This window comes from Dermochelys coriacea, chromosome 23 (genome assembly GCF_009764565.3).
Source record: "Dermochelys coriacea isolate rDerCor1 chromosome 23, rDerCor1.pri.v4, whole genome shotgun sequence".
NCBI classification, from domain to species: Eukaryota; Metazoa; Chordata; order Testudines; family Dermochelyidae; genus Dermochelys; species Dermochelys coriacea.
Genome location: NC_050090.1, coordinates 5,328,688 through 5,349,496, shown reverse-complemented (window position 1 = coordinate 5,349,496; position 20,809 = coordinate 5,328,688). Strand labels below are relative to the sequence as shown.

Below are 20,809 nucleotides of genomic sequence, written 5' to 3'. Positions count from 1 at the left end.
CTGCTGAGGTTGGGGTCAGGGGTCAAAGGGCACCAGGAGAGGGCGCTGTGGCTGGGGTCAGGGGTCGAAGGGCAGGAGGGAGCTGTACCATCCACCCCAGCTGGCGGGCAGCGGCAGGCGACGGACTCGGTTACCCAGCACCCCCCGCGGCGGCCCCGCCACGGCGCCCCCTTCACGCAACGGAACTACATGACCCAGGCGGCCTTGCGGCGCGCGCCTGCGCAGTACGTACCGCCCGGGCCGGGGGAAGATGTCGGCCGGGAGGGGGCCGCGCGGAGTGTGAGGGGCCGCGGCTTGGGGCGGGCGGGCGAGTGAGCGAGCGGCGGCGAGGGGGGGGTTGCAATGGGGAGGGGGGACCGGCATGGGGGGGGGTAGCGAGCCTGGAGGCTAAGCGGGGGGGCTGCCGTGGGGTGATGTGATCCCGGGGGGGGGCGATAATGGGGGGGGGCGATAGGTATCCCATGGGGGCAGTGGGGCAGGCTGGGGGTCCTGTGGGGTAACAGGGCATCCAAGCCGGGGTGGTGCCAGGGAGGGGCTGGGGGTATCTGGGTGTGTGTGTGGGGGGGGGGGAATGTTAGACTGGGGCGGAGGGGTGGCCTGGGCTTTCATGTGTGGGGGGGCTGGGGATTGTGGGGGGGCAGGGTGCTAATTAGTCTCCTCGTTAGCAGCTTGAGCTGAGAGCCCCTGGGCCGGGGAGCCGGAGCTGCCCTCTCGCCCGTCCGGCGCTGGGCACAGACCCCTTGGCGGGGGCATCGTCCTGCTCTCGGCTGGGAACGGCTCGCGCGCCGGGTGCCCGTGTCACCATGACCGGCCGCGCGGGGGAGGGCAGCAACGCCCGCATGAGCATCGCCTCCCAGTTCTTCACCCAGGAGGAGGGCAGCGGCACCGACAGCATGACCACCTCGGAGCGGGTGTGTGGGGCGGGGAGCAGTGGGTGAAGGCTGAACATTCAAGTAGGCTGGGAGTGTAGCCCTAGACCAGGGACAAGAGAGGTGGCTCTGATCCAGCCCCAGGTCTTGGGCACTGGCTGCTCAGGCATTGAGAGAGTGGGATACAGGGCCTTTCCCCTCTAAGGGTCACCAACCCCAGGCAGGGGGCACGGCTGTCTCCGTGGAGGGTGTCATGAGTAGGATAAGGGCCTTTCCCTTTAGGGGGCAGCAGCTCTGTTCCAGCCCCTGGGCAGGGGGAGTGGCTGGTGCTGGGGTTTGTGGAACAGGTTACAGTCTGCTCACCTCTCTTGCCAATTACAGTCCAGTTTCAATGGGTGTCCTGAGGGGCTAAATGTTGGGGCCACGTGCCGTGCTCCTCAGTGATCCTTCTGTACAGGATGTTTATTGGCTCTGTCTGGTTCTTGCGAGGCAGCATAGTCTGGGGGCAGGGCTGGGACTTCGCAGACCTGGCATCTATCCTGACTCTGCCACTGCCCTACTGGGTGACCTTTGGCACATCCCTTCTTCTCCCTGGGCCTGGTTCCCCTCCCACCTTTTGCCTGTCTTGTCTGCAAGGCTTTTTTCCCAGGGTCACTAATGCAGGGTCAGGATGTGTTACTTTTCCTGGTATATTGCACTGGTGCAACCCTGGCGTGGACTCAGTTACTTTGGCATCAAAGTGCCTTATCCTGGAATTCCCCTTCGCCATACCAATATAAGCACCTTTATACTGGTACAGCAGCATCCACGCTGGAGGAAACTAGGTGTGGTAAAGTCCTCTCTAGTTAAGGGTTTAGATTGGAAGCTCTTTTGGGCAGGGACCATCTCTTGCAATGGGTCTGTACTAGCACGATGAGGGCCTTATCTAGGCACTACCATAATGCAAGTGGGACAGGTGTCCGTCACCAGGGCAGCTGTCACCATTCGTCGTGTACCCCTCCCGAGCTACCCGTGTGGAGTCCCTCTGTACCGGGCAGGACTTCTAACTTCATTGCCGTCCCTGCTTGTGGTGCTGCCTTGTGCCGCATGAGCGGTTAACTTAGGACTGTCCTGAGCTCCCAGCTTAGCTTGGCCCTTGGGTGTTCCCTCCTTCGTCAGCTTGATCTGTCTTGTGAGAGGAGCTAGGCCAATCTCGAATTCCTTGGTGTCTCCTCTCTCTGCAGGTGGTGGATCTGTTAAACCAAGCTGCCCTGATCAGCAACGACTCTAAAATCAACCTCCTCAAACAGGTGAGTAAAACGCTGCTCCTCCCTGCAGCAATGGGATGACAGCGGGCTGGAACGCAGGGAGCTGGGAAGAGCTGTAGAGGGGCACGAGGTCCCGTGCCTGCCTGTCAAAGGTGTAGACAGAAGGGCTAGGGTCAAATAGCATCAGCTTTTCTTTCATGCCTCCCAGATTCCTCCCCGGCCTTCTCATAAGGACCCACACCTTCCCCGTCGCTCTAGCCATTGGCCCCTCTCTGGCTTCCCTGGGATTCTCTGATTCCACCTGGCTTCTTGCAGGGACAAGACCTGCTGCTGGGCTCACATGGCTCTATGTGGAGTTCTTTGGTGTCGCAGAAATGCTGGATAGCGGCTGGGTCTGTGGAGCAGGGTGCTGCGCTGGGGGGAGGCAGATGGGCGATGGCTGATGCTGCAAACCCCTCCATCCGCCCGAGTCTCACCCCCTGCCGTTCCTCTTTCCCCACAGGTCCAGGAGCTAATTATAAACAAGGACCCCACACTGCTGGATAACTTCCTGGATGTGAGTAGCCCTGAGCGCCGCTTTGGGGTGCCGGGGATGACTCTGAAAACAGCCTTTCCTGACTCTCCTTGTGCCCATGTCAAAGGCCGGTGCAGTACTGCTGGCGCTTCATTCAGCGGGCCCCCCCACCCCCAACCCTGTGATGGCTGAGTGAGGTGGAGAATTCCTCTGATTGACACAGAGCATTAATTTCCTGCTCAATGGGCCCATGACTTGGGGGGCAGGGGGTGAGGTATGAGCAGCTGCCTAAAGGCTACCTGGGTTTCCAGCTGGAGCCCCAGATGCCCCTCAAGCCTGGCGTGTCCTGGGCAGCCCTCCCAGGGCTGGCGGCTTAGACTGCTCAATGTCAAATGCAGGCCCGTGGAGCGTGAATATTCTCACCTGGGCCTAGCTTTCCGCAGCTGCCTCTCTGCCCTAACTCGGGGGCACCCTAGCTCCGCCCTGGCCCCGCTTCCCCCTCTTGACCAGCTCCGCTGCCCGCAGGGCAGCTGGGGCTGGCCCTGACCGCCTGCCTCTCTGGCTGCAGGAGATCATCGCCTTCCAGGCGGACAAATCCATCGAGGTGCGGAAGTTTGTCATCGGCTTCATAGAAGAGGCCTGGTAAGGACAGATTGGCTGCTGCATCCCGGAGCCACTGGGTGTAATTCTCCTTCCCCCACAGCTTCCAAGCCCTCAGGGTGCTACAGGTCTGTACAGCACCTAGATGGGAGCCCCAGTCAGCCAGCACTCCTGCCCCACGCCCCACAGGCCACAGCCGCGGGGACTCTCCCACCCTGCTCCCTACAGCGCCCCCTGCTGGGAGGGGCTGAGTCTGGGAGCTCCCTTCAGCCAGCATAGGAGTGTCCCAGCAGCAGCCTGCAGAAGGGAAGTCGGCTACCTACGAACCGGTGGGACTGGGGTTTTCCCTGAGGCGGGGGGTGTCCAGGGTGGGGCAGACGCTTATCCCTTGTCTCCAGCTGAGATCCCTGTTGTGAGCAGGACCTGGTAGGTTACAACAGGGGCTGCGAAGAGTCAGGACTCCTGGGTTCTATTCCTACCTGTGGGAGGGGAATGGAGTCAAGTGGTTAGGTCGAAGGGGCTGGGAGCCAGGACTCCTGGGTTCTGTGCCTTGATCTGCCATTGACTCCCTGTGTGACCGTGGCAACTCCCTCCCCCGCCTCAGTTTCCCCACTTTTACAAGGGGTGAGGTTTCCATAGAAGCCAATTGCTCTGGTCCTGGATGAGGGTCTGGTTGCTGCAGTAGCTGCTTGCCCCACCTCCAGCCAGTGCTGTCCGTCTCCCCCCCCCGCCCCTAGCAAACGGGACATCGAGCTGCTGCTGAAGCTCATCGCCAACCTGAACATGCTGCTAAAGGACGAGAACGTCAACGTGGTGAAGAAGGCCATCCTCGCCATGACCCAGCTCTACAAGGTGGCGCTGCAGGTGAGTGCCCCTCGGCCAGCCTGCGCAACCCACACCTCTCCCAGCAGGGGGCGCTTGCTGGGCGTGGAGCGCCTGGCTGCTGCAGCCCCAGCTGCTCCCAGCAGGGGGCGCTGTGAAGAATGGGGTGGGACGCTGGCTGTGTAGGGAGCGACCAGCTACTCCAGGCCCAGCCTCTCCCCACAGGGGGCACTGTGCTCCCCTCCTCAGCTGTTGGGGGTGGTCGGTGCTCGGCGGTCGGTCTGGGCGCTCACCCCTCCCTTCTGACTCCCGGCAGTGGATGGTGAAGTCCAAGGTCATCAACGACCTGCAGGAGGCCTGCTGGGAAATGGTGTCGGCCATGGCCAGCGACATCATCCTGCTGCTGGACTCGGACAACGACGGCATCCGCACCCACGCCATCAAGTTCGTGGAGGGGCTGATCATCACGCTGTCGCCCCGCATGCCCGACTCGGACGTACCTAAGCGCCACGAGAATGACATCAGCCTTGACCGCATCCCCAAGGACCACCCCTATATCAAACACAGTGAGTGGGGGCCCAGCAGGGCTCTAGGAGCCAGGTTGGGTGATTTGTTGGGGTCCCACTGCCAGTCGGCCCGCGGCCCCTCCACTGCTAATAGCCGGCCCATGGCTTGCAGCCCGCACCGTGACCCTGCCCACTCCTGCCTTTCAGATGTGTTGTGGGAGGAGGGCAAGGCGGCCCTGGAGCAGCTGCTGAAGTTCATGGTGCACCCGGCCATCTCCAGCATCAACCTCACGGCGGCGTTGGGCTCCCTGGCCTCCATTGCCCGCCAGCGGCCCATGTTCATGGCTGAAGTGATCCAGGCCTACGAGACCCTGCATGGTAAGTGCTGCCCCCACCCCCACCCCGGCTGGGCTCTGCCTCGGAACCCCCCTCCATGGCCTGAGCCGCTGGGAGCAGCATTCGGCCGGGGGCTTCCCCTGGGCCCTCTCCAGGACTTCAGCCAGGGAGCCCAAAGGGCTTTGTGTGTGTTAATGAATGAAATCCCAGTGCTTGTCCTGACTCCCAGCCACCCCACCACTCCCTGTCCAGGAATAGAACCCAGGAGTCCTGCCCCTCCCCCACTCCGTACCCCGCTTACTACCCAGGAGTCCTGACTCTCTGCCCTGCTCTGCACCCCACTCTCTACCCAGAGCCAGACCCCAGGCTTAGCCCAAGCCTCCATCCTATAGCGGGTCCCTTCCGGGGCAGCCCCCCGCTCCCGCATACCTGACGCCCCTTCCATGTCGCCCTCCCGCTAGCCAACCTGCCGCCGACACTGGCTAAGTCCCAGGTGAGCAGCGTGCGCAAGAACCTGAAGCTGCATCTGCTGAGTGTGCTGAAGCACCCCTCGTCCTTCGAGTTCCAGGCGCAGATCACCACCCTGCTGGTGGACCTGGGCACCCAGCAGGCCGAGATCACCCGCAGCATGCCCAGCCTGAAGGAGCCGCGCAAGCGCCCACGGGACGAGAACGACCCAGCCCTGAAGAAGATGAAGATGGGTGAGCGGGCGGGGCGGGCCTCGGCGGGCCTCGCCTCGCTCTGCGGGGAGGCCCCATTTAGCAGCAACCGTTTCTGGGGGTGGGGGGCCTTGGGAGATTGGGTGCAGGCAGCTGAGAGCTGTCTGGGTGGCCCCCTGTGCAGTGAGTTTGTCCCAGTTCCCAGAGGGAGGTGATCAAGGGAACAGCTCGGTTACTCCAGTCCCAGCCTCTCCCAGCAGGGGGCGCTGTGGGGAGAAGGGCAGGAGCTGGCTGTGGGGGGAGCTCCTGGCTACTCCAGTTCCAGCCTCTGGTGTCCCAGACATCATCTGAATTGGGCCCCTGGGTGCAGCCTGCGCAGCAAAGTCGGGGATGCAGCGGGCCAGACAAGCCAGCTTGTCCTTAGAGGTCGGGTTTCTAAGGCAGTGAAATCCCTCCCCAGGGCTGGGTAAGGTTGGCAGGGGGCAGCGTGTGGGGCGGAAGCAGCTGTGGACCCCAAGGTTCTGGTCCCAGGGGCTGCTGGAAAGGTGAAGCTTTGTGTACACACGGCATCCGCTCTGTGGCACCTGCCAGGAGCCTGCTCTCCGCTGCCGAGCCCGGGGTGGAGACGGTGCCAGCCCTGGCTGTCTGGGGCTGGCAGTGCCCCTCGACTCTAACCCCAGGCCTCTACGACACAGAGCCACCCCTCGGGGAGGACGATGAGGATAAGGATCTGGAGCAAGCAGCTGCGCCACCACCCAAGCCCTCTGCCCAGACCAGCACCCATTCGGACACGGACATCACGGCCGAGTTCCTGCAGCCCCTGCTGACGCCGGACAATGTGGCCAATCTGGTGGGTGAGGTTGGGCCCTGGCTCGGTGCTGGTGGGTCCCCGAGTCCCCTGAAATGCACCCCTCTGCCCCCACGCTTAGACATGCTGCTGGGGGAGGGGTGCATTGGGCTGCAACCGCCAGGCCTTGAGCAGTGGCTCCTGTTACAGCTCACAAGCTAAAGAGTGTCAGGCTTGCTGGATGGGAGACCTGTGGGGGAATCCAGGGGGTTCAGGGAGCGGGACAGGGCTCAGCCCGCACTCTCCCCCCGCAGTCAGTGCTGACCTCAGTGTGATGGCGCTAGGGGATGCTGTGCTGCAGGGAGTGGGGCAGGGGGCTCAGCTTGCAATCAGTCTTGCCTTGCAATCAGTGGTGACCCCAGTGTGCTGCTGGGGGGCCCTGGGCTGCAGGGCGGTTGGGCGGGGGCTGAGCAGGGGGCGCTCTCCCTGCAGCATGGTCTCTAAGCTGCTGGCCTGGTGGGAAGCCGGGGAGGCCTCGCTGCTGGAAACGGCTCTTGGCCTCAGCAGGCTGGGCCTAGAGCACAGGGCCTGGGGCCCATAAGAGCACAGCCCTCTGTGGGGCGTTCCCCGGCAGGCTGCATCACGGCCATGTCCTGGCTCTCCTGCCTCAGGTGCTGATCAGCATGGTGTACCTGCCCGACACCATGCCCGCCTCCTTCCAAGCCACCTACACCCCCGTGGAGTCGGCCGGCACAGACGCCCAGATCAAGCATCTCGCCCGCCTGATGGCCACCCAGATGACGGCTGCAGGGCTTGGGCCAGGTACGTCTGCTGCGGGGAACGGGGGTCTCCCTTGTAGCACAGATAGAGCTCTGGGGGAAGGGGAGCTAGCGTCAGGGAGACCTCAGACTCAGTGCCATCTCCCCTGCTCATCGGCTCCCTGCCTCCCCAGACTTTGGGAGCCCTCCCCGTCCGCAAGATTCCTCGTTGCCTGCTGAGTGAGAGTGGTTTCCAGTGCGTGGGGGTGCTGCAGGTCGGGAGTGAGGGGTACCAGCAGAGCTGGGGGGACTCCAGGGCTGGGCTAGCAGGGGGCTGCGGGTTGGGATTACGGGGTGCTGGCAGCTGCGGGAGAGCCCCGGGCTGGGCTAGCAGGGGGCTGTGGGTCAGGAGGGAGGGGCACAGGCAGAGCTCGGGGGGGGGCTCGCAGGGGGCTGCGGGTCAGGAGGGAGGGGCCTCAGCAGAACTGGGGGTAGCTGCAGCTCTTGTTTCCCAGCTCCTCTCTCCTTCCCCTGGGGCTGGTGGCCGGGGGCCAAATGGCTCTGCCTGGCCTTGCGAGGGCACCGTGAGTGAGTCGGCTCCTTGGCACAGGCTCCTCTCCCCGTCCCCCAGGCGTGGAACACACCAAGCTGCTGAAGGAGGAGCCGAAGGAGGAGAAGCTGGTGAAGCCCGAGAGCGTGCTGATCAAACGGCGCCTGTCCTCGCTATCTCAGGGGCAGGCCATCTCCGTGCTGGGGGCGCAGGGCTGCGTCACCATCCTCCTGGAGCAAGAGGCCCCCCAGGCCAAGCGGCGCCCGGAGCCCATCATCCCGGCCACCCAGCCCAGGTGAGGTCTTTCAGGGGAGGGCCCTCAGCGTCTGTGCTGTGCCAGGGGTTTATAGTCTCCCAGGAGGTACCCCAAGAGGTCGTGGCCCTTTCCAGTGCAGGCTGGCGCCTCCCAGGCTGACTCTTCCGCAGTACCCCCTGCTGCCCCCGGGAGCTCTGCCCAGCCAGTCCGACAGGCAGACTCCTGCTCAGAGAGGTTTTGCCCCATTGAGGATCAGTGCCAGTCGGTCAATATCTGCAGCGCCACCAGGCAGCCCTTTACAAACAGGCTCCGAGTCCCTGCACCAGAGCATCCTATAATCGCAGGCTTATGAGGGACCTCAAGAGGACAACTAGCCCAGCCCCCTGCACTCACGGCAGGACCAGGTAATAATTCGCCCGCCCCTGCCAGCTGTTTGTCCATCCTGCTCTTAAAAACCTCCAGGGACGGCGTTTCCAAACCTCCCTGGGCGATTTGTTCCAGGGCTTAACCACCCTGACAGGAACTTATTCCTAAACCTAAACCACCCTGGCTGCAATTTAACCCATCGCTTCTTGTCCTGTCCTCAGAGGTTAGTGAGAACAATTTTCACCCTCCTCCTTGTAACAGCCTTTTGTGTACTTGAAACTGTTCTGGTCTTCCCTCATAGCTCATGTTTTCCAGACCTTTAGTCATTTTTTTGTTGCTCTTCTCTGGACTCTCCAATTTGTCCACATCTTTCCTGAAATGTGGCACCCAGAACTGGACACAATACTCCAGCTGAGGTCATATCAGAGTAGAGCGGAAGAATTACTTCTCATGGCTTGCTTACAACTCTCCTGCTAATACATCCCAGAATGATGTTCGCTTTTTTTGCAACAGCGTTACACTGTTGACTCATATTTAGCTTGTGGTCCACTATGGCCCCCAAATCCCTTTCCGCAGTACTCCTTCCTAGGCAGCCATTTCCCAGTTTGTATGTGTGCAACTGATTGTTCCTTCTCAAGTCCAGTACTTTGTATTTGTCCTTATTGAATTTCATCCTGTTTCCTTCAGACCATTTCTCCAGTTTATCCAGATCATTTTGAATTATAATCCTATCCTCCAAAGCACTTGAAACCCCTCCCAGCTTGGTATCGTCCACACACTTTATAAGTGTCCTCTCTATGCCATTATCTAAATCATTGATGAAGATATTGAACAGAACCAGACCCAAAACTGATCCCTGTGGGACTCCATTCCATGTGCCCTTCCAGTTTGATTGTGAACCACAAATACCATTGGGAGGGCTTTAGGTCAGCGAAGAGGATTGGAGGTTATGGCAGTTGGGGGTCCTGGCAGGAGCCATGCTAGGCTCCTGTGGGGTCCCTCACAGGGTCTCTGTGTTCCCATTGTTAACACACCTCTCTGCCCCCTCAAGTCCGTTGTCCTCCACCTGCCAAGCCCTGCTGAGTTTCTGGTCCTGCCTGAGCCCCCTACTGCTGTTAACGCTCAGGCACTGATTTTTCTCAGTCCCATATGACATATGTTGAGTCCAGCCAGCTCCTGATGGCACGTTCTCACTGCACAGGTGCCTGGGGCCTTCCTGCTGTGCCCGGTGGGTAGTGCTACCAAGCCAAATGGGTACCCTGAGGCATGGGTGGTTCATGAGAATGTTACACACCGTGTCCGTCTCTGGCGCTGAGCCACACTCTAACTCCCTGCTCCAGGCTGGCAGGCGCTGGCGGGCGCAAGAAGGTTTTCCGCCTGAGCGACGCGATCAAGCCGCTGACGGACGTGCAGATGGAGAAGCTGAAGCTGGGAGCCGTGAAGCGGATCCTGTGCTCGGAGAGAGCCGTCGCTTGCAGTGGGGCAGCCCAGGTAGGCACCGGCTCAGCCGCAGAGGGGCAGGGCCTGGGCCTGGGCCTGGGCCTGGGCACCGTCCGTGCCTGACCCTCCCCTCTCCCATCCCCACCAGGCCCGTGTCAAGATCCTCTCGTCCCTGGTGACCCAGTTTGACGTGCCCCTGAAGAGCGAGGTCTTGGCCTTCATCCTGGACGACGTCCGCAACCGGCTGGACCTGGCCTTCGCCTGGCTGTACCAGGAGTACAATGCCTACCTGAGCACGTTCCCCACTGGCTCCCTGGACAGCTACGATGAGTGCCTCATTGGTCTGCTCTCCGGCCTGCAGGAGAAGCCAGACCAGAAGGATGGGTGGGTGTCCCCGCTATGGGGGCTGAGCTTCAGGGGGGAGGAGCTGAGAGGCGGAGCCTTCCCTGCCTGAGTTACTGGTCTGGACCCAGACTAGCCTGGGTGGGGGGGGGTGAGCTTAGCCTGTGCCATGAGCTGCGACCCTGCTGGGATGTCAGTGCTGCGAGTGTCCTCCCAGTAGTGCCTAGCTAGGGCTCCAGTGCTGCGAGCTTCCTCCCAGCAGTGTCCTGCCTGTGGCAGCTAGGGCTCCCATCAGCATCACCTGCCTTAGACCAGCGCCCAGCTCGGATTCCTGCAGCGTAACTAACGCTCCTGCTGGGACCAGCTCCCTGCCGTGTCATGGGGCTGCCAGCCTGGCCTTCCCTGCCACGCTAGGAAGGTTTTCCAGGGGGCAGGTGTCCCCATCACACAGCAATGAGCATCCTCGCTCCATCCCAGCAAGGAGCGCAAGGGCTGTGGAGACGGCACTCTCAGCTGGAGACATCTGCCTGCACTTCCTGTCCTAAACATCTCTTGCCCAGCTGAGGAAGTGACCTGGATAATGTCATGGGGCAGGGGTTCTCTCCCTTTTCCATCTCTGGCCCACCTCAGAGGTGGCTGCATCTCAGCGGGAGGTGAAGGGCCCCTTTTCAAAGGGAACCTTGGGGCCGCAGCCTGGTGGTGATGGTCTTTGTGTGTGTGCCCCCTACAGGATCTTCACCAAGGTGGTGCTGGAAGCCCCACTCATCACAGAGAGCGCCCTGGAGGTGATCCGCAAGTACTGCGAGGATGAGGTGGGTTCGAGGAGCAGGGTGGGGAGAGCAGCTTTTCAAGAGGCACCGTCCTTGCCTAAGAAGATCCTAACTGACCCCACTGATCCCTCTTGCAGAGGGGCTGGGTGGGACTGGCATCTCCCCATCATATGGTGTTCGCGCCCAATATCTGCGGGCAGGCTCCTGTGATTCTTGCCCCACCTCCTGCGTCCCTCACCTGGCACTTGCCTGTCCGCGTTAGATCGAGCTCCTCCGGCGGAATGCATGGAGCCGATTCCCAAGCCTACAGTGGCGGGTGGGGAGGGGGTGCCGAGCCGAGCCCCTGGGGGACCGTCTGCTCACTGGGATCGTCTGTCGCAGAGCCGAACCTACCTGGGGATGTCCACCCTCCGGGACCTGATCTTCAAGCGCCCGTCCAGGCAGTTCCAGTATCTGCACGTGCTGCTGGACCTCAGCTCCCATGAGAAGGACAAGGTGCGTCAGGCAACCGGGGGCCGCTGTCTTGTGGTATCGTCTAGCCCCTCTGAGCATTCACTCAGCCCTGCTCATCCCCCCAGATACTGCCCCAGGCCAGGCTCCCACTGCCCTGGCTACAAAGGCTCAGGAATCCTGCCGATGAGACCTGTAACTCAGCTTCTCGCTGCTCCCCCAGCATCCTGAGCGAGACGGAGGGTTCTCAGTGGCATCCTAGCCAGATCCCAGCCCTCTGTCCCCCAGCAGCTAGCCAGGGTAATGATTCCCCGCCTGGAGCGCTCGTGTGGCATTGCTGTGCAGCTGCCTTGAGCTGCCCCTGCCCCAGAGGTGGCTGCCTCTCAGGGCTGGGTGAGCGCTCCCCTCACATGCCGCATCTTTCCTGCAGGTCCGCCAGCAGGCGATCCTCTTCATCAAGCGCATGTATGAGAAGGACCAGCTGCGGGAGTACGTGGAGAAGTTTGCACTGAACTACCTACAGCTCCTGGTGCACCCCAACCCCCCATCTGTGCTCTTCGGCGCTGACAAGGACACGGGTAACAAGGCAGGGCCGTGCATGGCTGGGGGACAACCAATGAACGTGGGCTGCTGTCCCTGGGGGGCAGTCCTCAGTGTCGCTAGTTGGTGGGTCAGATCTCCCCTACAGTGCTGGCACCAGTTCCAGCCTGGTGCTGGTGGCTGCTCCCCGCTCGGTGATCGGAGGAAGGAGACCTGTGCTCGTAGCCGCGGGGAATTCCAGGGCATCTCAGGCCCGTGGCTGGGTTCTGCCCGTGAGCCGGCATTGCCGTTGTTAGCCCTCCAACCCCGCTGTGCTGGTAGCCGTCTGCTGCTTCCATAGCAGTGGATCAGAGAGCCCCTCCTTAGAGTTAATCGGGCCAGCTGCTGGCTCTTCCCTGAAGTCTGAGCCTGTCCTTTGTCTCCCTGCTGGGCTGGAGCCCTGGGTGCAGGCTGGTGCTGGAGGTTGGGGCGGCCGCTGCCTTTCCCCGTAGTTCTCCAGCTGCGGTTGTTCGCTGGGAGCCCCACGACCGCTCTCCCCCTCCCCCCACTTGTCGTGCAGAGGTGGCTGCTCCCTGGACCGAGGAGACCGTCAAGCAGTGTCTGTACCTGTACCTGGCCCTGCTGCCGCAGAACCACAAGCTGATCCACGAGCTGGCGTCGGTCTACACAGAGGCCATCGCTGACATCAAGCGCACCGTGCTGCGGGTCATCGAGCAGCCGGTGAGCAAGCCGGGAAAGGCTCTGCGGGGACCCCCTGCTTAGGGTACAGGGCTGTCTGTGCAGGAGGGAGCAGCGAACTGCGACTGCTGTAAGGCCGACCCCAAAGCAAAGGGGCGCCGGGGCCCGATGACTTAGAGCTGTCTGAGCCCAGGGTTGGAGACTGAATTCCAAGCTAGGCTCTTGGGGCAGGGGCCATCTGTACAGCCCCTAGCACCGTGGGGGGCTGCTCTGTGACTGGGATTCCTAGATGCTCCCGTAATACACCTAATAGCAAAGCAAAAGTACAGTGCCTAGCACAATGGAGTCCTGGCTGTGACTGTGGTTCCTAGGCGATACCATAATACACCTAATAATGATCCAGGCAGATGGGTCACACTTTCTATTAAGGTTCAGGTTAGAAATAAAGGGTTAATGGATGATTGACAGCTGGCTTAAAGCTGGGTCGATCAGCTGTTCTGGAGTCCAGAAGTGTCCAGCTGGAAGGGGCCTCGAGCTCATCAAGTCCAGCCCCCTCGCTGAGGCCAGGCCAAGTAAACCTAGACCAGCCGTGCCGGGATAGTCAGCCTGGTCTTAAAATCCTCTCTGGACGGGGATCCCACAGCTTCCCTGGAAAGCCTGTTCCAGAGCTGAACTTCCCTAAGAGTTGGAAAGTTTATGTCCTAATATCTCATCTCAGTCTCCCTCACTGCAGATTAAGCCCATAGCTTCTTGTTCGCCATGTCCGCTGAAGGTAGGATGCTGGATCTCCATCTTCTATACCAACCCTTAATGAATTTGACGACTGTTCTCCACTCCCCGTTCAGGCTTTTCTAAAGGCTAAACGTGCCTGGTTTTTTTAACCTTTCCTCCTAGGCCACCATTCGAAACCTTGGATCATTTCTCTTGCTCTTCTGTGGACTCTCTCCACTTTATCCGCATCTTTCCTGAAGTGCGGCGCCCAGAACTGGACCCAGCCCTCCAGCTGGGGCCTTCCCTGGTGCCAAGTACAGCAGGGTAGTTATGTCCCGTGTCTTTCCTGCGATGCTTCTGTTAATACACCCAGAACAGTGGTCGCCTTTTTCACGGCTGCATCACGTTCTTGGCTCGCATTCAATTTGCGATCCACTCTAACGCCCCTTTTCAGCGGTACGACCCCCTAGTTAGTCCCTGGTTTGTAGTTGTGCGTTTGATGTTTTCCTTCCTAAGTACAGTACTTTGCGCCTGTCTTGATGGAATTTCTTCTTGTGGAATTCTAACCCTCCAAAGTGCTCGCAGCCCCTTGGTGTCAGCTGCAGATTTTGTAATCTCCACTCCAATCTGCAATGGAATGCAATGGTCAGCAATGGAAATATTGAACGGTAGCAGACCCAAGGTCAGCTCCTGTGGGACTCCGAGACACACGTCCTCTCAGTTGGGCAGCGAACCATTGGTAACGGCGCTTTATGCCCCCACCTTAGAGCAATTCCACGTAGAGTGCATTTCCCTAGTTTGCTCTAAGGCTGTCAGGTGGGACTGTCAAACCCGACTAAAATCAAGCTGGATCCTGCGTACTGCTTTCCCCTACCTCTGAGATCAGTACCCCTGTTGGAGGAGGAAATGAGGTTGGTTTGAGATGATTTGTTCTTGACAAATCCATGCTGGCCGTTCCTTATAACCCTGTTATCCTGCAGACTGCTCCTGCCTGTGGCTCAAAGCCATCTCTGGTGGGCAGCCAGCCTTGGGTCTGTGATCTTACAGCCTCTGTCCATCCCCCTTTGCCTTTTCCGAACGGAATCTAAAGCTGGAGCGTCCCGTGCAGGCTCCAACCTCTGTGGGGGGGAAGGTGCAAACAAAGAGCATTACCTGGCCATGCTGCACAGATCGGGTTGGCCGGCTGCTGGGCCACCTTGCAGCAGGGTGGGGAGGGTCCCAGGGGCGTGGGAGTTTGGGGTACTCGGCTGCGTTCCACCGGCTGGGTTCCCTTGGTGCTTGGTGGGGAGGCCACGGCCGTCTTGCATGTGCTGACTCGGCACAGTTGGTTCCTTTCCCCTGCAATCCGTGGTGATTCTGCTCTGAGGCTGTCTCTTCCTTCTCTCCCCTCCGTGCCCAGATCCGCGGGATGGGGATGAACTCCCCGGAGCTGCTGCTGCTGGTGGAGAACTGCCCCAAAGGGGCCGAGACCCTGGTGACCCGCTGCCTGCACAGCCTGACAGATAAAGGTACCCCCCTCAACGGGCACTGCCCTCCAGATGGGTGGGCATTTGGAGGGCTAGAGCAGGGCTGCTGGCTTTTCTCCCTGGCTGTCTGTCCTGTCCTGTCCTGCCCTGTGCCTCAGTTTCCCCTTAAATGGGAATGTTGCTTCCTCAAGCATTCTTCCTCCCCCCCCACCCACCCCCCACACCAGCGCTGGGCTCCTCTGGCTGATCTCCAGTCCCTCCCCCGGCGTTGACCTGCCCTTGCTCTCACAGTGCCCCCATCTCCCGAGCTGGTGAAGCGAGTTCGTGATCTCTACCACAAGCGGCTCCCGGACGTCCGGTTCCTCATCCCCGTCCTCAACGGGCTGGAGAAGGTAGGACCCTGTGGGGCCTGGCGGGTACTCCTGAACCAGGCAGGGCTCTTGGCATCTTGCCTGGCCCAGCTGCTGCCTCGGCCGGAGTAGGGGTAGTGGCTGGACAGCCACTGCCTAGGGGAGACTATTCTTATGGGAGGCAGTAGGCTCTAGTGATTAGAGTGGGGGTTGGGAGCCAGGACTCCTGGGTTCCATCCTCGGTGGGCGGGGGAGGAGTGACATCAAGTGGTTAGAGTGCGGGGGGGTGGGGGCTGGGAGCCAGGACTTCTGGGTTCCATTGGGGGAGTGGGGTCTAGTGGTTAGAATGGGGTGGGGGTTGGGGGGGGAGACTGGGTGCCAGGACTCCTGGGTTCCGTTACTGGCTTTGTCACTGGCTCAGTGTGACCCCCGAGTCAGTCCTGTCCCCTTGCCGTGCCTCAGTCTCCCCTGTGTTAAATAGGCCGGAGAGTTGTGTGGCATAACCGATATCTGCTCTCCTTCTCCCTCCCGCAGAAAGAGGTGATCCAGGCTCTGCCCAAGCTCATCAAGCTGAACCCCATCGTGGTGAAGGAGGTGTTCAACCGCCTCTTGGGGACGCAGCACGGTAGGTGCTGAGCCGGGAGCTGAGCCGAAGGGCCACAATTTCCCCATTCTGCGGGGCCAGCTGCTGACATGATGCTGGGAGATGGGCTGGTGCCAACGGACCCTGGGAGGGGGGGGGCAATGGTGCCATGACACTCAGTGGGATGACAATTGGGGGTCAGTCCTGCCACATCCATTCCAGGCAAGGGTAGGAGCTTCACGCCCCCTGGTCCAGCCAGGGAGAAGCCCGAGCATGGGAAGTTTCAGGAGCCCCATCTTGTCTCTCGTTGGGAGCCTGGGGAGAAACCGATCTGGGCAGCAGGGCCCTAGGCCGCCCGGCACAAGCCTCCTCATAGCGCAGACAGCCCGGCCTCCCAGCTCAGCCTCCCCGTCTTTGCCTTGTGCAGGCGAAGGGAATTCGGCCGTGTCCCCCCTGAACCCTGGGGAGCTGCTCATTGCCTTGCACAACATCGACTCCGCCAAGTGCGACATGAAATCCATCATCAAAGGTAAGGGGGTGCCGGAGCCCGGGGCGGGCGGGGACGGTGGCGTCCGCTGGGCCAGCCCTTTGGCTGCCTGTGCCACTGTCCTGCCTCTTTCTCCTTCCCCTTAACTGGCCCACGGGTGGGAGCCAGGACTCCTCCGGGCTTCTCGTCTCGTGCCCACTGGCGACCTACCCCCCGCTCTCTTCTCTGCCCCTCCGTGTGTCTCAGCCGCACTCCCCGAATCCCCGGCGGCCTTGGCTGACGTCATCTCTTCCCCACCACAGCCACCAACCTGTGTTTCGGCGAGAGGAACGTCTACACGTCGGAGGTGCTGGCCGTGGTGATGCAGCAGCTGATGGAGCAGAGCCCCCTGCCCATGCTGCTTATGAGGACGGTCATCCAGTCGCTGACCATGTACCCACGCCTGGGCGGCTTCGTCATGAACGTCCTGTCCCGCCTCATCATGAAGCAGGTGGGAACCCGGCTCCGCGGCACCTCCTGCAGCCTGGCCAGGCAGCCGAGCACTGGGACCCCGGCATAAGCTAAGCTGGGTTGGGTTAGCCCCCGGAAATCCCAGGGTTCCTAAGGAGTGGGGGGGAGGATCCACTAGAGGGCACTCTTATTGTTGAGGCCCTGTTAAGCCAGTGCCCTGGAGGTAGGGGGCTCTGGAGCTGGCATTGTCCTCTCCCGGCTGAGCCGTAACCCTAAGATCCCGTCGCTGGCTACTGTTCAGTCCACTGTCCTGGCCCGTTCCCCCGCTCCTTTCTTCGGCCTCCCTCAGCCCCACTCCTTGCACTTAGTCTGCACTTCCTGTCCTAAACTGCCATGCGCTGGTGGCATCTGGCTGTTGACTGGCCGCCGGGTTCCTCCCCAGAGGTGGCCGCATCCTAGCGCCAAGGAAAGCCATTTCTCCAAAGTAGCTGGGGGAGGGGCAGCTCTTCGCCTGTCCCCCAGACAGCCCAGGTCTCTTCATTTCTCAGCCCGGCTCCCGCTCGGGCGCGGGCTCCGGAGGTGCATGTGACAACACCAGGCCTTTGCCCCGCTCCAGGTGTGCCTTGCCCACTCACTCCTCCACCAGCTGCCCTGGCGTTCAACACTGCCTCTGGGTGGGCTTCTCCACCCCTAGCGTGACCCGCTGACACGTGGAGGGCTGGCTGAATTCGCTGCCCCTTGTGCCCATGTGTGGGTGTGCAGGGGAAGGCATAGTGAAAAGGCCCCTCTCTTAACCCCCCCCCCTTTGCCCTCCCAGGTGTGGAAGTACCCCAAAGTGTGGGAGGGCTTCATCAAATGCTGCCAGCGCACCAAGCCCCAGTCCTTCCAGGTCATCCTGCAGCTCCCTCCGCAGCAGCTCAGCGCCGTCTTTGAGAAGTGCCCCGAGCTGCGGGAGCCCCTGCTGGCCCATGTCCGCTCCTTCACTCCGCACCAGGTACTGGCCTGCTCCAAGGAGGGCAGGAGGGAGTCATGCAGGAGATTGGCGGCTGAGTGTAATCCGGGGGGGGCACAAGTGATGGTGGGGTATGCAGCTGTCCTTCCCTTTAATAATGGGGACAGACTGCAGGGCCCCAGCATGCAGTGTGGGCCCCAGAGACTGCAAGGCCCCAGCATGCAGTGCTTCCCGTCAGTGTAACCAAGATGGGGGTGTAGGGAACGGAGCTTTCTTTAGGGTTTCTTCTTACCCAGTTCCCTCGGGGCTCCAGCATCCCCCCCTTTACTGGAGCAGGTGGGGAGTCAGGCTGTGAGTCACCAGCCCTCAGTGGGAGGAGGAGGATGGCGCTAGTCACAGTGCCCCCTGGAGCCTGATGCAAGATTGCTCCCTAGTGTGCTGGGCTCTGCCCCTGTTTGGCTGTGTACCCTCAGCAATGGGGCTCCCAGCTCTTCCCTAGGGGACACCACACCCCAGTCAACCAGCCAGCCTGTGCTCAGCCTTTAAACTCACCTGCTGTGACTAGTGACTGCTCCCTAGGACAACTCTGCCCCTGTCCCAGGGTAGGTCCTTACGGGCCAGCCTCTCTCTCCAGTTGGGAGCTGGACCCAGGGCAGCTGGCTCCCGCATGGCTCGCTCACCCGGCCCCCCCTTTCCCCTCCCACCCCACACAGCAAGCGCATGTCCCCAACTCCACCATGGCCATCCTGGAAGCCAGCAGCAAGCAGGAGGTGGAGGTGAAGGACTCGCAGCCGCTGGAGGAGGTGAGCGGAGACGCCTGGGTTGGGAGGCTGGGAACCGGGCCGGGGAGGGAGTAAGCCAGTACCTGAAGGTGCAGAACAGAGCTGTGGGCTCAGGAAGGTGCTGGGGGCGGGACTCTAGCCATAGGGCTGGTCTGAATGCTCTGCTACAGAGGCCCAGAGTCTGTGGGACAGGCCTCGTCTATTTCCCCCGCGGTCTGGCAGGGAGTGGGGTCCCCAGCCCAGACTCTCTGAGGGGAGTCCTTTGCTACCCTGACACGAAGGGATGGGGAGGGGTCCCTTCCCCGCCTGACGGTGCTTTATCCCCGGGCAGGAGGAGCTGGAACCCGCGCCCCTCCTCCCACGTATGTCCCAGGACATGATCGCTCTGCGGCTGGCCCAGGAGAAGGCACTCAAACGCCAGCTGGAGGAGGAGCAGAAACTGAAGCAGCCAGCCAGCCAGCCGCGCCCTGCCCATGCCCTGGCACCACTGCCTGCTGAGGAGCCCATGGACTTCCGGGAGGAGGGGCCCGAGGTGGAGACGCCCTCCATCTTCATTAGCATGCAGGAGGAAGAGGAGGGTTCAGGCGGAGATGGGTCCCTGTTGGACTCCAGCGTGGAGGGGCCCCTACCTGCGAAGGTACGTTCTGGGCACAGACGGGCGCTTGGCAGAGCTCGTGCATAGAGTCAGGGCTGCACATAGCCAGAGTCCCATTAACCCCTCGCTGGCCTTAGAGCTTCCAACTTCTCCTTGGCCTCCCAGTGTCCCCTGGCACAGAGGGGGGTACGGAGAGCTCTGCTGGCCACCAGTTGGCGCTCCCCAAACGCTGCAGCATCAAGGGCCCTCTCCCATGGTGGCCAAGGTGGCTCCTGCTGCCGAACCCCTGTGCAGCCAGCGACCCTGCCCTGCTTGCCGCTTGAGCCAATCTGCCCTGGGGGCAGAGCTGCTCCACCCCACTGGTCTCATTGACCAAAGGATGGAGCCAAGGGCCTATCCAGTGCCTTTGGCTCCTCCCCTTCCTGCCTGAGGCTGGGAAACCAAGGCTGATGTAGAGATCTTGGGGTGGGGTTGGGAGTGACCCAGGATAAGTGAGAGGCAGTTGAGATCTCAGGTGGAGACGTGATCCCCTCTTGGGGGTCAGGGTGGCAGTTAAAGCTAGAATCCAGCTCCACAATGGGTCCCATTGGTCTGTCTAGCTGCAGAGCTGGGGTGTCTCCATTCATGAGGCATCTTGTCTGCCCCCTTTCCCTGCCCCCTACCAGGAAGTGAAGAGCAAGGAGGCGGGAGCCAGCAGCACCACTGACGAGGGAGCGGAGAGCAAGCCCGAGAGCCTCACGCCGGATGAGCCGGCACCCAGCGGGCCCCAGCCGGTCAGCCACCCTGAGGAGCTGCCAGAGCCCGGGGGTGGCAGCGCAGAGCAGGAGCAGAAAGCAGAGAGCTGATGGGTGGGGTAGAGCCGGCCCCTCGAGGGCAAAGATACTGAGGGGGGTGGGGGGGGAAGGAGCAGAAACTGCACAGCTAACGGCCTGGCTCTTGGCCAAATAAAGAGGCCAAATACAGAGTCTCTGGTCCTTTCTGCTTCCCTGAGGCGTGTCCCTTCCTCCGGCCCGGCTCGTCTCCCTGACCTGCCAGAGAAACCTCTGGCTGGGGGAGTCTGGTGGGGGGATGGGGGAGGGAGCAGTGGGTGGGGGTGAGGAAGGGGAAGGGCTGAGAGGGAGGGAGCAGTGGGTGGGGCCTGGGGGAGGGAGCAGTGGGTGCTGGGGGGAGGGGCAGTGGGTGGGGGGTGAGGAAGGGGAGGAGCTGGGGGAGAGAGCAGTGGGTGGGGCCTGGGGGAGGGGCAGTGGATGGGGGGTGAGGAAGGGGGAGGGGAGGGAGCAGTGGGTGGGGCCTGGGGGAAGGGCAGGGGGTGAGGAAGGGGAGGAGTTGAGAGGGGAGGGATGGGGGAAGGAGCAGTGGGTGCTGGGGGAGGGGCAGTAGGTGGGGGGTGGGGATGGGGGAGGGAGCAGTGGGTGCTGGGGGAGGGGCAGTGGGTGGGGGTGAGGAAGCAGTGGGTGGGGCCTGGGGGAGGGATGGGGGAGGGAGCAGTGGGTGCTGGGGGAGGGGCAGTGGGTGGGGGTGAGGAAGGGGAGGAGCTGGGGGAGAGAGCAGTGGGTGGGGCCTGGGGGAAGGGCAGGGGGTGAGGAAGGGGAGGAGTTGAGAGGGGAGGGATGGGGGAGGGAGCAGTGGGTGCTGGGGGAGGGGCAGTGGGTGGGGGGTGAGGAAGGGGAGGGGCTGAGAGGGGAGGGAGCAGTGGGTGCTGGGGGAGGGGCAGCGGGTGGGGGGGTGAGGAAGGGGAGGGAGCAGTGGGGGGGGCCTGATGGGGGAGGGGCTGAAGGGCAATGGGGGGCGGGGGAGGCTGGTGGGAGCTTGCTATGGGTTGGAACCTAGGGAGGGGCGGAGCCTAGAGGGAGCTCGGTGGGGGCGGAGCTTATGAAGGGTCAGGGAGGGGACGGAGCCGGGTTGGGGGCGGCTAAGGGGCGGGGCCTGGAGGAAGGTCTGTG

General features: G+C 61.8%; 1 protein-coding gene across 8 annotated transcripts; it reads left to right on the top strand.

Moving 5' to 3' along the window:
• The first annotated feature begins 138 nt into the window (after positions 1 to 138).
• On the top strand, positions 139 to 19,825 carry SYMPK (symplekin). Of its 8 annotated transcripts, none has more exons than XM_043501143.1 (27): positions 139 to 311; positions 669 to 911; positions 2,093 to 2,158; positions 2,619 to 2,672; positions 3,199 to 3,272; positions 3,968 to 4,094; positions 4,369 to 4,618; positions 4,766 to 4,936; positions 5,356 to 5,595; positions 6,249 to 6,403; positions 7,012 to 7,162; positions 7,730 to 7,943; positions 9,611 to 9,761; positions 9,859 to 10,094; positions 10,783 to 10,864; positions 11,204 to 11,317; positions 11,703 to 11,850; positions 12,372 to 12,532; positions 14,601 to 14,709; positions 14,959 to 15,059; positions 15,552 to 15,642; positions 16,028 to 16,129; positions 16,390 to 16,577; positions 17,355 to 17,531; positions 18,203 to 18,292; positions 18,603 to 18,908; positions 19,532 to 19,825. In XM_043501143.1, exons 2-27 carry the CDS (start codon positions 804 to 806, stop codon positions 19,709 to 19,711), a joined length of 3,846 nt encoding a protein of 1,281 aa, XP_043357078.1. In that variant the 5' UTR covers positions 139 to 311; positions 669 to 803; the 3' UTR covers positions 19,712 to 19,825. The 8 variants fall into 8 exon arrangements, with proteins under 8 accessions (XP_043357078.1, XP_038238078.2, XP_038238081.2 ...); XM_038382150.2 differs by having other exon boundaries at positions 180 to 279; positions 7,709 to 7,943; XM_038382153.2 differs by having other exon boundaries at positions 181 to 279.
• The last annotated feature ends 984 nt before the right edge of the window (positions 19,826 to 20,809 follow it).